The following is a 15,169-nucleotide window of genomic DNA, read 5'->3' on the forward strand; positions in this document are numbered from 1 at the left end:
CTTCAAAAACCTTTTAACTTAAAACTATTTCAAACATGTGTATGTTTGGTGTGTTGATTTGGATGGATAGTACATTAAATGGGATAAATATGGAATGATCAGATTTTTGCTCATAACACCATTTTTAATCTATCATAAAACTTTATAATCAGACGATACATACCTTATGACAGAAACTTCCACCTACTTAAACAATTATATTCAGAAGTATGTTAGTTCTCAGTTGTCAAAATCTTCTGTATCATTTCAGTATTAGTAGAACACTGGTTTCAATAAGTTTAAAAAACAATTCACAATTATATATTTGAAATTTAAACAGTTTTTTTTTTATGTATTTTTATTGAAATAAATAATTGTTTTCCATTTTAACCAAATGTGGACCATATTTAACACTTTTTTTAGCATCCTTCTCCTTCCTTTCCATGAGAGTACTTTTTAAATCTTTTTGTGAATCTTCTCCTATTATTCTTTTTTGTTTAGGAGCTTTTTCTTCATAGAAAATGAAGACTTGAGACCCCACTTTCTGAGATTCCTTTTAATTTTTTCTTGCTGCTTAATTCCTGATTTTGTTAAGTCTAGGAATTTCTAAGTCTTAACTTTTTCATAGTAAGTTTTTCTTTCTTGGTAAAAAAAAAAATTTTTTTGGGATTCTTTTATGACTCAACCCTAAAATATAACCTATGAAAGCCAACTCTTCCATTTCTGTTAGTTATTTCTTGAAATTTCTACTATACCATTTTGGGAAGGAATGGAGATTATTTATCTTAAGTGTGTCAATCGTTATAGTACCAAATGCATTCCTTTCTTTCCATAATCTATAATACTTTCCAAAATTTCCTTTCTTTTAGAAGGGCCGTGTTGATCATTATCAAACATTTTACAGCCTTTAATTCATCTGGGATTTGAATGTGCTGATTTTCAGATACCTTAATTTCACATTTGTGGAAGTAGAATTTTTGTAGTACATATTTTGTATTAGACAATAGGTTAATTCATTTTGTTCAACTGATTTCTTAGAGGTGTTTTTTCTTGAACTATTTCATTCTATAGTTTCTCCAAGAGATATTTAAACCGTTTTACTTTTTTTCAACCCTCATTTTAAAACATTTGGTGCATTCTGATATTTTTCATAGATTTAGGCCTGTTTCTGCTATTTGTTGCAGTGCTTATTTATTCTGCTACGATGGGATTACTATAATTTTTTTGTATTATAGGTATTGAAATAAATAAGAATTTTATTTAAATAAAATTTAATTATTTATTACTTTGTTTATCTTACAAATAAATTAATAAAAATTTTAATTTTTATTCATTTTTTTTATTAGTGATTTGTACATGGTAAAATTAATTGTGTATAATAATAGTAACTGATTTTTAGTATTTCATCATTGTAGAGTTCGTCTAATAATTATTGATATTTTTATTATTTTTTATGATCTACATTAATAAAAATAATATTTATTATATCAGATTTTATTAATAATCTAGTGGTTCCCTTGTTTCTCAGAAATAACATTTAATTGATGTACTTTTTTTTGTTAAAAATTTTAGTCTTAACTCAGGATTGCTTTTAAAGAAAGAAATATTTATTATCAATTTGTGTAAACATTATTGTTCATTTACAAAATATTTGTTATCAAAGGATTTTGTTAATTTATAAATTTTTGATTCATTATTAAGTAATTTTGTAGATTCATTATATTATTATACTTATCTGGTAAATTTTTTTGAGTTTTACTGTCATATATAATTTTTAAAAATTGACATTGATATATTTTTGAAAAATAATTTTTCTAGTATGGCTTACTTTATAATTTTGCTGAACATATAGCCTTCATAATTGTTTGTTAATTACTTCAATTATTTTTATCAATAATTAAATTTAATTAACATAACATAAAACTTTTTTTTTAACTAGCTTAAATTTAATTTTGATGACTAACAAAACAATAATAATAATATTTATCCGATGGATAATAATCCTTTATGAACTAAAAAATTGAGGTTATAACAAAAGGAACCAAAATCGTGTCTAACTAAAGGTTAACTATGGCTCTTTTCGCAACCTCATCCATATTGGTGAGCTTCAATATAATATGACCAAAATTGATTACATGAAGACAGTAACTTATCTAATAATTCAAGCTTAGATTAGATAGTAAAAATTCCAAGCAAGTTTTCTTATTATTATATATTATTAAACCAATTCTTTTTATAAAAGGTGCGATTACACCAAATTAAAAAAAAAAAAAACATTACTAATTGTATTTAAATAAATATAGTATGACAATATTTGGCCAGTAGGACATTGTCCTATCCTCAAGCTACTTAACAAGGAAATTAAATGTATTTTTAAATAATTGCATACTATTAATAATGTACTATTTAAAAAAAAATTAAATTTGAAATATTCATATTTATTCATTGATAAATTTCATCAAAATCGATTAAAAAATGTGATTAAACATTTTATTGAAATAAAAAGTTAAAATTTTTTTTGCTAACAATCAATAAAAATGGTTCATATGAAAAATTAATATTTTACGAAACTTAAGAAACACATTGTGATTACAAAAAACCCATTGTATAAAAGGAAAAACATTTCTTAGTTTTTTTTATGGTCATTAACAGAGAGCATAACATTTTTGAATATCATAATCAGTACCATTTTGCCTCTGTTTTTAATGGCTTTGTTAATTTTAATTTTAAATGATGTAATAATTGTTCTAACTTATGGGTGTAAAACATGGACAATTGGGAAAGCAGAAAGAAGAAGACTGGAAGCAATGGAAATGTGGATTTGGAGGAGAATAACAAGAACAAGCTGGGTGGATAGGAAAAGGAATAATCAAGTATTAGCAGAAGTGAGTGAGAGGAGATCTTTGCTAAATGTTATACGAAGAAGAAGAGCAAAATTGATAGAACATGTAATACAACATGACCAATTCTTGACGAATATATTTGAGGGCAAGGTTTTGGGTAAAAAACCTAGAGCTAGATCAAGAGCAACGATCTTCAATAATGGTAAAGAAGAGATGGGCCTTGGTTCATATAATGACTTGAAGAGAGAAGCGGAGATGAGAGTGACATAGCTAAATCGACAAGGCGTAGCCTTTAGGGAATGATGATGATGATGTAATAATTGAATATTTATAGCAAAAATAGAAGGTAGTTTAATCAATTTAATTTACTACATCCTGAACTTTTAAGGTAAATAATTATTTTAAATAAAATCAATTTTCAATATACTGAACAAATTTCATTTCTGTCTGTTGTTTTTTTTTTAACATTTTGTAAAGACAGGTTGTGATTTTCAGAATTGTTATCTGATAATATTTACAATATAATTTTTTCTATAAGAAGTTAAACTATAAATTTTGTGTATTAAACAAAGTACAAATCCTGATAATTCTATTAGTACTCATCTTGTTGTATGTTTATTTATCTCCAATAAAAAAGCGTGTTGTGTTTGTTTGTTGTATATGTTCACATTTTTATTTTGAATAAAGCACACAAATGATTCATTCGTTTGAACAATTTATACTTCTTGATATAAACAATTTATCTAAAATTATATTTGTGTTTCGGGGATAAAAAAGGAAATCATTGGAGCTAGAGCTGTGTTAAAAAATCATAACTCAAGAAACAACTAAAAATGTTCAGGATTTTGAAACTTTTTGTTGTTGTTATTGCCCTAAATTCATGAACTTTATTTAATTACAGTTGGCAAAAACATTTAACAAAATTTTGTGTAATGAAACATAAACCATGTAATATTCTTTGGCAAAAGCCAAAGGCTCACCTTTTTCCTACTAATAATTATTATCATTATTAAACTTGAAAAGAGACATTAAAATCATGAGAAAAGTGTTACATAAAAAAAAAAAAATAACCCTTCGAAATGGCTTTATGAGCTAGTAAAAAAAAATCCAGATTACATTAGTTCCAAAAATAATGATTTTGAAAAAAATTGATGGTTTTAAACTTCAAAATAATTGTGTAACAATTTGTGTATTACAACAGGCAAGCAATATGTAGCATGCCTTAAAATACTCATATTACTTTACATCTCGCCCAAGTTACTGGAAAAATTATGACAAAGATCATTAAAAGATCTGACTTAAATAAAATTAAGTCAAACCGTTAAATTTAAATATATTAAAATTGTTTGTGATTATTTCTTTGTACAGAAACTGTTAAATAAATATGATGTAAGTAATATTTGACCAGTACAAAATTTTCCTATCCTCAAGCTGCTTTACAAAGAATGTAAATATTTCCGTACTGTTAATAAAGTAGAGGAGTTTGAAATTTTGTTTTTATAAAAATATGAAAAATTAACTATAATGATTATTTTATTTGTTCTTTTATTTTTAGAGATTATGTCTATTAATAAAATTTTATCCAGTTCTAAATCTAAGGGTGATTGATATCTCTCACTTAAAGAAGTTTTAAATTTATCTTTTTATTTAAAAAATTAACTTCTAAATAGGAAATTAAGATAAAGAATAACGAAATTAGATAAAACAAGAACAAAAATAACTTATTTTTTAAAAATCTGTACTTGTTTAAAAGTGTTCAGATTTTGTATTTGTCTTTTTAGCTTTTTTTAGGTAAGAAATGTTTGTTGAACTTTTTTATAGATAGATTTATAGTTTAATAATAAATTATTTACAACAAAATTTGAATAGATTGTGATGTAAACAAAATTGTCATCTTTTATTTTCAAATTACTCATAATGTTATTTAACAAAATAATGAATATGTATAATAAAAGTGGAAGGATTTACTGATAGAAAGGATTTTTCTTTTAAATAGATAGTTTATAATATATTTATTATTTAGTATATAAAATGTGTTTACCGTACAAAAATTGTAATACAGTATTTAATTATCTTGGAATGATAAGATATTTTATTTTCATCTTATATATAAGGAATTTTATTAACTTCATCCTTTTCAGATGAGCGTGTACATAAATAATAATATTTTATGTGCACAGATGTTTTACTGCTAATTCTATTTATTCAATTTTATATGTTTAATTAAATACATTTTTCTTTCTTAGTTGATTAGAGTACTATTTTATTTAATAACTGTTGTAAATAACAGTTATATTCTAATATCTTGATTAATCAGTTTTAATTAATAATACTAAAAATCTGTTATTAAAGTTTATTTTTTTTGTTGATATTTTGAAATGAACACTTGCTCTGAATGAAATAATTAATATGTATACTTTTTAGAAAACTTAATAATTATTATACTTATTAATTATTACAAATTGCCTGTTCAGTATATATAAAACATACTTTAACTATATTTTTATACTGTTCTGTTTTATAAAATTACTTTCATATGTTTCATTGAACATTCTTTTACTCATTATGTAAGTAAAAATACAGTAGATCAGATATTTAAATATTCAATCATTGTCAGTTTTTATTGAATTAAAATGTGTTTGGTAAGCCAGGTCTGAATATTTGACGAAATGGATTGAACGGTGTACTATGTCTGAATGATGGTTGAACGTCTGCTCTCAGTATTACAACTCCTTAAACAAAAAAAAAGTGTTTTTTATAAATAAAAATGTGTTTGTATTTATAAAGTTAAAAAAATACAACTAAATAAATTTATGGTATTATTGACCAATAACCAAAAGCATATTAGCCAAGGCATTAAAACAAAAAAATGGGTTTCACCATTGTTTTTCTTGTAAAATTTTAAATCGAAATCATGTGTCGTATGTCCACCTTACTATTTTAAAAAAATTAAGTTTAATTCATTATTGGGGACAAAAATTAAAAACCCACTGTAATACAGATTTTTTTTTAACTATATAGAATCCCATTTTTTTCTGTCTACAAATACCTCTCAGATATGCAGTTAAAGCTGTTTCCATGCTTAAATATCACCTGGTATATCAACAACATCATAAAAATGCTAAAAATGTGCTAATATTGATTTTCAAATATTCTCATATTTTTCAAGATATTTACGTACCCTATTACATTTCCCTACTGTGGGGAATCAGAATTGTTGTATTACCACTTACTGCATACGAGTATATCACATTGGTTTTGATATATTTATTTGTTATATAATAAAACACATTATGACAAACATATGTGACCCTCATAGTTTTGACCTTATCTTAACCAAATTACATTTGTTAAATAATAATAAGGCAGAATTTTAAATAACATTAAACGATATAATATCTCCAGTCTCAGGATATAATATCACCTCAGGATAGTATTCATTACTTCAGGAAAATAAAATCTAACTGATTTCTCTTATTCTGATACTTTACATATGTTATAATTATTCAAAAGGCTAGAAGTTTAGATGAGGTTCTGATCTTACATGTTTTATAGCCTTACAAAAGGCTGTGTTAGATCATATGTAGTCATATAGTCATTGAAGGAACTGAATCACCCACCTATCTGAAAGGTAAAGTGAGTTCACATGCAACCCAAATGCGGAAAAACATAAAAATAAAACTGATATCAAAACAGCCAAAACCGATATAGTACTATCAAAACAAAAACAACACTAACAAGAAACAGTCTTCATTAAATGAAGTAATGTTAAAAAAAAAAAATCATTTCATCATTTTTCATAAAAAAAAAAAAAAAAATAACAGCTGCCACAATCAGTCGGATAATGGCCAACATCGGGGGTTTCTCGCATATCGAAGCAAAGGGTCTTGTCTCTGATGGTGCTTTTTAAAGTACCATATGGGGCCCCCAGTCTAGTCCATCGCGCTGCAGAGTGGGAGAGCCCAAGCAATTCTTAGCAAGGTATTTAGGGCTGTCTCTCAGTTTGATGCGGGTACAGGACCATTTCAGACGATGACGCTGGTGTACTGGCTGGACTTGCGCCCCTGGATCTCCTTGTTCAGAAGAGGGAGGAGATGTACAAGGAGTGGGTTAAGATGGATGCAAAGGCATAGCTTGTCCGCAGATGGCAGGAGAGGTGAGATTAGTCAAGGAAAAGCAGATGGACCTACAGACTGATCCTGGATTTCCAGAAATGACTGTACCAAAAACTCGGGGAAACTAGGGTATGAGTTGACCAAGTTCCTTACTGGTCACGATTGTTTCAAGGCTTACTTATGCATGCAGGTGCCGAGACCCTCTGCAGATTATGATTACTATGGGGAGTATGTCACTGCAGAACGTCGGGAAGCATGAGGGGAGAATTCGGCATGTTTATCCAGAGAACATCATTGGCACTGTGCTTCAGACCGAATGATCGTGGCACATCCATGATGCTGGTTAAGATATCTGCATCAAGCTGGCAGAAGATGTTCAGGGGTGAATAACTACCTCTGAGTCTCCCTTGGGACATGTTCCCAGCCCCAAGAGGTTGAAGTTTCAAAAAAAAAAAGGATCCAACAAGTTTGAGGCGTGGATGGAGAGAAAACACACTGTGAGGTAGGCCTCACAGGCCATAAAATACCGTAAGGTAGGCCCAGCATTTCATGTTGTAGTGGAGGAGTGGTTTTAGTGGGTAGGCTCGCAAGGGAGAGTCATACACTCATTACTATGAGGTGTGAGACCACATGGTGCCTATAAAAGGTTTCCCCTCCTACAAAAAAATAAAACCATGTTCATCTGCTTAAAATTAAACCTGCAATCCACAAAACCATTAATCTCCAGTAGTGAGGTATGACTGTGTGACCCAACTTATGTGAAAAACTGCTTGTTTCTGGAATGTAGTTTGATTTATTATAATGTCATAGATAACTGTGTCAACTGTTCAGTTTTCTAATTATTTTTTTAAATATTCTTGTTGTCTTGTTTGAATATAGTGATTAAGAAGTCAAATGTTTTGTTTTATACAATGAACTGAAAATTGGGTCATGATTTGTTAATTAGTGTGAGGAATGTATGAATTATTTTGTGTTAAGTGTTGTATTGGGTTATAAATTCATCATTAAAATAAACTATTGATATGTAGATATTTTGTGCGCATGATATTTATTGTTAATATATGTTTACTTTCAGTGTCAAAAATATTTCATTGGTGGCTAGAAATGTGTGAACTCATCAATAGATCTGGTTGGGAGTAGTACTTGTTCTGTTATGGTTTCCATAAGATTTTGATTATCATATTTGTTTGTAGTATATTTTGATTATTGATAGCCTAAAATTACTGTTTAGTACGTTAAATTTTTGTTTGAAGTAGGATGGTTTTCATCTTAAAAGGTTGGTTCTGAAAAGAGAAATTTGATTTGTGAGCTTGTAAAGGTGATGTCTGAAACAGTTTGGGAGTTTAAACTTCAGGTGGTTCTTAAAAAACTGTTTTCGCTTGCTTTTCAATGGTCAGAGTTAGAGATGATATCTTTTTCCTTCTTTTCTTCTTTGGAATGTTATCTGCATATCTCAAAATGCATATTCAAAATATTTGTGAAGATTTTTTAATGGTTTCATAATAACAATAACCATAAAAAAGAAATCATGTTTTTTAACCACCTCATTTATCAGATCACTTTCAAGGGTGCCTTCACCATCATCTGTGTTTTGTAGTTTGTTTTATCACTACTACCAGCTTAATCATGTTATCACTTTCATATTCTGTCAGGTGATTCATTGATTTATTTTTCAATTTTTACTCATACATTTTTCTAAATTTAGTCATTTTTTTATCAATATTACAAACTTCATGTAAATGTAAGCTATTTTCATAACTTGTGTTTGTATGTTTATTTTTTAATAAATATTCTGCCATAATGGAAGTTTCTTTAATACCATTTTTTAAAAGATCTGAATGTCCATTGTATCTGTTTTTTAAAGAACTATTTCCAGGGGTGCACTTGTAAATTTTCTAGTACTAGAATATTTGATTTTGTATTATAGCAGACCACCAGTATATGGTCTACAGCTACAGACAGCTGGCTACATGACAATGTTATGAAAAATGTACATTCATTCGATGTTTACATTAATAAGAAGCAAAACTTATCTTTTTCATGGCAATTTTTTTTCATGCGTTAGATATTTAGGGACTTATTTTTTCATCATTTGTCTACAGATACCTGAAGTTCAAGGATTATTTTCATGCGGTCTGATTTTTATACTTTAGGTTATATTTTTCATCGACTCTTAATTTGTTAATAACATATCAATAAAAATAGCAATCTTTCATTTAGAAATATAATAAAAGTAAATGTTTAATGTCAAGATAAAACTTAGGCAAAACTTTAAGTTAAAACAAATTTTATGTGAAAGAACAATCATTTATTTCTCCCAAAAAGCAGTACTGGAACAGCTTCTGGTGCATTCTAGCAGTATGTACCCCTAAATACTTCTTTTATTAATGTATATATAACTTCAGTGATCACATTTGATTTTATCTACCAGGTGTTCTAGCTAAAGTTATCCAAGAATAACAGATTACATAATGAGAACTAGTGAATATAATTTAATAATTTTTTTTTATTTATAAACACAGTAAGTTATCTAGTTTTAATGTAGGTTTTCAGTTCAATGTATGTACATTTTGTAGCTCGGCAGATGCCTAGACAATAGTCTAACTCTTGTCAGGTGTTTAGGAGCTTCAGTGGCATTAGTAGACTAACAGATTAACAATTCTTGTCGTCCAAATCTCAACACAACTTTTAATAAATCCCCGACCAAAAATGTCCAAAGGAGTGATATCTGGAGATCTAGGTGGCCATAAAGTAGACCTCCTCGTCCGATCCAACATCCAGAGAAAATGTTATTCAAGAACATGAAACATCTTGATGAAAGTGTGGTGGAGAACCATCTTGTTGGAAATTGAAACCAGCATGAATCTAAGAAACAGCAAAGTTCTCAAGCATGTCAAGATATGTGTATCCTATCACAGTGGGCTTCATGAACCGACGACTTTGCTTTCCTAACCATACATTGACTTTCAATTTTCAGTTACATTCATTTTTCCCTCACATTTTCCAATTACCTTTCCCTTTCATTTTCAGTTACTGTAAGGTGGTTTTCAGTACCTCAATTCAACAATTACGTCTGTTAACTTTCCCAATTGTCTCATATTAAATAACAATGTATCAAGATGATTAGGATTGTCTTTGACACGGCGCATTACTTCCACAGCAAACTGACATTGCAGGCAGCAATCATTTGTTTATATTGTGATGTAGTTGTAACTTGTACATCGTGAAACAATGGACAGTGAACAGTGGAACGAAGAATTTTCAGTTCATAAGTAGCCCACCTAGTTGACTTTCCAGGACTAGCAGTAAATGCATCGATTACATGATCCACAGTCTCATCGCTAACTAAAACCTTTAAATGATTCCCAGTTTGTGAAACCAAGCTTCCAGTATCTGTTAAAGTAATATCCCATTGACAAATAAACTTAGATGTAGGAGGATTGATATTCCATTCAGTTCATACATGCCATTGAACATGCATAACTGATTAAAACTCAGCTAACCAAAGCACACACTGAACCTTTTGTGGTGGAGTCCATATCTCGACTAACTACAATTGCTTTGTGAGTTGGCTTGCTGCACATGCGTAATCTACTGACCTTGAGAGTATATAGAACAAATTCTGGAGATATTTCCTTTCGATTGAGCCTATGATTAATAAGAGATTACAAGGACTGTTTTTCTAAATGTAGGCCATTACTTTTGAATACCTTTAGCCCATGCATTCTGTATATTTTATATGAGTTTTTATGTATAGTTTTCTTTTTGAGTTTTTTTATTATAAAATTTTATATTTGTGTGATAACATGAATGCATGAATTTTTGCAATTTTTTCAATGTATTTGTTAATTGAATATTCATTTTTATATTTAACTTTATTTACAGATTATTTTTTTTTAATAAGTCATACATTTATTTATCTATTATGTAAGCTTTGGCACTGTTAATCCTTTTGGGATATTTATTTACTGTTTACATCAAATATGATCGGAAATACATTGAATGGCAGTATTCAAAAATGTTTTTTTTTGTATGTCATACAGTGGTTTCAGTCTTGTTTTGTTTTTTCCAAATTTTTGTACATAGAAAATTTGTTGTTTGCTCTGTTTCAAAAGTGAACATTCAGTTATATTTTACAGGATGTAAACCTCTTAAAGGTTATTAGATGTTCATTTTCAATGCTGGAATTTTATATATCACTGGAATATCTTGAACATATCATTTCTAAAATTATATATTGAATGTATATCCCAACCCCGTAGGGGAAGGACACCCATCCACCTTGTGACACACTTCCAGTCGCCACACCATCCCCCCCGTTCATAGCACTGATTGGCTTTAACGAGATTACTGAATGTACAAGTAATGTATAATGTTATCTTCCAAACCCTATACATACCTGTACATTTTTGACATAATAGCTGTTAAATGAGAACCCAATGAAACCCAAATTAGAACCAAATGGAAGCCAGCTGTGAAACTTACTTTATAGACACTTGCCTGAAAGTGCTCATCAAGTAAAATGACATAGCTAAGTAAAACTTATTTTGGTAATTAATAATATTATTGGTAATTTAATTGCATACAGAAGTTCAGTACGCTTTAAAAATATTAAGCTAATAGTTTATCCATATTATTTATGTATGAATTCAATTTTTTAAAAATTGAATATAGTGAATATTAGATTCTTGTAACATTATATTAATGTAAATGAAGTATTATATAATTTTCAACTCACCTGATGGATTTACTTTTACTTTAATTTTTGTTTGAGGTGTTAATACTCCATAATCAACATCTTCATACAAATCCTAAAAAATAAATAAAAGTTACATCAAATTTCAGTTGTTAATTTAATTTCATAATATATGTTTAAAAAATACTTCAATATTCAATGCCATTATATTTTATTTTAAATTAAATGAAATTTATTTAAAAAATTGTAAGATTTTAAGGCACTTTCTGTAGGCTACCATTCAAACCAGTAAATAAAATTAATCAATCTCTAATCCAGCATTCACTTCAAAAGTATAACCGCCCATTTTTTCCAAACAAAATGGTACTCAAAATCTTATATCCATAACCAATATAAAATATATTTTCAAATTAAATGCCTGTTAAGAGATACCCGGCTCTAATATTATCAGAATAAATGAAACCAAGTGATTTCCTACAGAATAATAACTACTAAAAAAGTAGTTTTAAGACAAACATGATATAATTATAAATTTCAGGTGATTTGAATAAAAAAGTCAGTAGATGACAATAATTTTATTTTAAAAACCGAAATTAATTATACATTACAGAAGAACCTAGTAGTACAATTGAATTAATAGGAAAGTACCAAATACTATGTTAAAATAAAAAAATATTTGTAATTTCTTTTTTTTTTTAAGGCAACATTTCTAAAATCACAAAAAAAAGTTCCTGTATAGTTTAATTGCTGCTCAATCATGCAGTTGCCACCACAATCTCCCCTTCTTATTTTTACTGCTTCTACACTATAAATTTATTCTTATTCCCACTTTTCTATCCAAATTCCTTCTTCTACAGATCAACAAATGATCGATTCCTACCTGGTTGAATTTACATGGTGATAACAGTAAAAAAGTTCTTTTTAATAAAATAGTACTCAGTATTGTAGAATTCATTATTCCTTAGCAAATTTCTGTACATTAGATTATTTATTCAGTTAAAAGATTATTGTAAATATAATAACTTTATCCTAAATAAATTAAAATAAGAAAACATTAAAAAAAATAATTATAAATTGGTTGAAATTTAATTTGGTCACCTTTTAGATTTATCTAAAAAGTTCTAAAATGTTTATCTATAAAGTATCTAATATTATTTAAATAAAAAGGTAATTAATGAAACTGAATTAAACATTAAAAAACTAACATTAGTAAATTAAAAAATAAGTGATTGCATTGTAAAATTTTATATTATGCATAATTCAGCTAAAAGGCACATATATACTTGAAATAATGGTCTAATTACAGAAATAGTGATGATACATATTGCCTAATACTCTTTAATTAGGAGTTTCTTATCTTTGCACTAAATAGTGCAAAGAATCTGATAGCCACAGATTACACTAGTCAACAAAAAAAAAAATTATTTATATATCTGGACTCGCACATGGTGATTTTAAATAATTTTGGTGTGCTGAATTCAAAACTGTTATTAGAATTAGTGTAATATGTCATGTATTTTAGAAACATACAATTTACACATATGATTTATTTACTAATAAATACATAATCACTGAATTCAATATTTAAAAAAAAATTATTATTTATGTGTATTCATTTAAATCAACTAAATTTTTATTTAATCATACACAGATAAATTGAAATTTATTAATACAATTTTAAAATAACAGTTTCTCAAAGTCTAAATCACTGGAAATGTCTTTAAAATAAAGTTTAAAAAGTTTTTAACATTTTAACTCATTAGAATTGTCCAACTTTTAATTTTTTAAATATGTTGACAAACATATATGTTCACTTGTACATAGTTTGTTCAGTTTCTCTAAACAAAAATTAACAATAATCTTCCTTGGTACTGATTCTCCATGGTCAGAATATCCTGATGGAAACGTTCTCCTTGCTCATCTCTGACAGAGCCCAAATTTTCAGGAATTGTCTAGGTGGGAATATAGGAAAGGAATTTTTAATTATATCCTACATCCTAAATGTTTGTAGTTTTCTAACAGTCTATTAACCAAAAAAAACATAGTTTTTATCTTTACTGTCGCCTAAAAAACCACCAACAATCTCTTTGAAGGAACTTCCATGCAGTTAGTTCTTATTCGTTAAGTTTATGCTAAAAAGTTGAGTCCTTAAGAATTTTTTTGATTTGCAGACCAATAAATATACCCTCCTTCAGCTTATCATCACTCAATTTAGGAAAACTTATTTTTTAATGATTAAATCATGGTCCATCTTTGTCTGGTAGTGTTACAAAATTTTTCATGAGTAAGTTTTATGTGAAGTGGTGGCAGTATGATTTTACCACTCTCAATTAGAGTTTCATACGTTTCTTTCATTTCAGTTGCATTGATCTAATGGAATATATGGCTGTTTGTTACAATCATGCAATAAAACTGCTTTCATGCTATCTTTAGAAGAGTCGATAAAAAGACGCCATTTTTCAGGAATATGCTGAAGAATTCCAGGCTCTTTTATTAGGCCATTGACTTCATTACAAATGGGCAATGAATTTTTCATTGTAAAGTAAGTTAAAAGTGTTTTATTTTGTGTTCTAACGTAGTAAATTTTGTGTTTTCCACTGAAAGATTCCACTGTTGCAGTTAGACCCCAGAAGTTCAGCTTGTTGCTTTGATAACTTTAAATCGCAAATTAAATCATTAAGTTCATGTAGTTGAATTAAATGGGGAGATTTCTCATCAGATACAGGAAGAAATTCTTCCTCTACATCATCCGCTTCATTTTCAGATTGTTCTTCTAGCAATGTTGGATTAGCTGGTGATACAGGCACAGGTAACTCCTCTCCATGTACAGGATTTAGAGCTGAGGTACATTTGCATATTTTATGAATCTTCTATTGTTGAATGAAAATCCTAACATGTTTGTGATACAAAAGTAATAATTGGTGAAGTGGTCCTTAGGTTCACCCCAAACCATCAGTACAGCAAATGACACGGCTCATCGTTTTCCCTTCAACATTCAGTCACAATGTGCAAATAACATGAGGTGTCCAGATTTTATCTTGATCCCGGAGTGCAAAATTAAAATAAAATATAAACTGTCTTTATCGATCAGAAATAGTCTTTTTTTGAGATTTAGGCATAAATTTACCATAGACATAACAAAAATTGTCTGGATGATTTGAGCATCCATGGACTTTTGCAGAAACCATGTTATAGCAAATAAAAATGAGGAAAATAACTTTTGTATTATAAAGAATTGATGAAAATATAGCAAACACTAATAAGTCTGTGAAACACAACACACAGTATAGACAAGTGAAGCTAGACTGAATAAGAGTTTAATCTGTGTAGCAGGCATCATGATGTCATCATACAGACATATTTGTACGTGTCTATTTCTCATAATACAGTATATATATATTTTTTTCTTTATTAAACATGCATACGTACTGTTTAAAAGTAAAAAATACAGAAACTATTTTTAATTTTAATTAGTAGTTGATCAAAATGAGTTATTATAAAAAAAACCTTTATAAATTTACGATTTACGTAAAACC

At 28.2% G+C, this 15,169-nt stretch overlaps 1 protein-coding gene across 3 annotated transcripts in view; it reads right to left on the reverse strand.

Annotated features, from left to right (window-relative positions):
• Positions 1-1,233: 1,233 nt before the first annotated feature.
• Positions 1,234-15,169, reverse strand: part of LOC142331996 (alpha-N-acetylgalactosaminidase-like) — a 162,085-nt gene continuing 148,149 nt past the window's right edge. For all 3 annotated transcript variants that reach the window (XM_075378049.1, XM_075378047.1, XM_075378048.1), the window contains exons 9-10: positions 11,676-11,748; positions 1,234-5,554 (exon numbers count right to left, since the gene is read on the reverse strand). In XM_075378049.1, the coding sequence (XP_075234164.1) occupies positions 5,451-5,554; positions 11,676-11,748 (177 nt within the window). In that variant the 3' untranslated portion in view covers positions 1,234-5,450. The remainder of the gene's footprint in view (positions 5,555-11,675; positions 11,749-15,169) is intronic.

The sequence above is a fragment of the Lycorma delicatula genome, chromosome 11, assembly GCF_047948215.1.
Source record: "Lycorma delicatula isolate Av1 chromosome 11, ASM4794821v1, whole genome shotgun sequence".
Taxonomy (NCBI): Eukaryota; Metazoa; Arthropoda; class Insecta; order Hemiptera; family Fulgoridae; genus Lycorma; species Lycorma delicatula.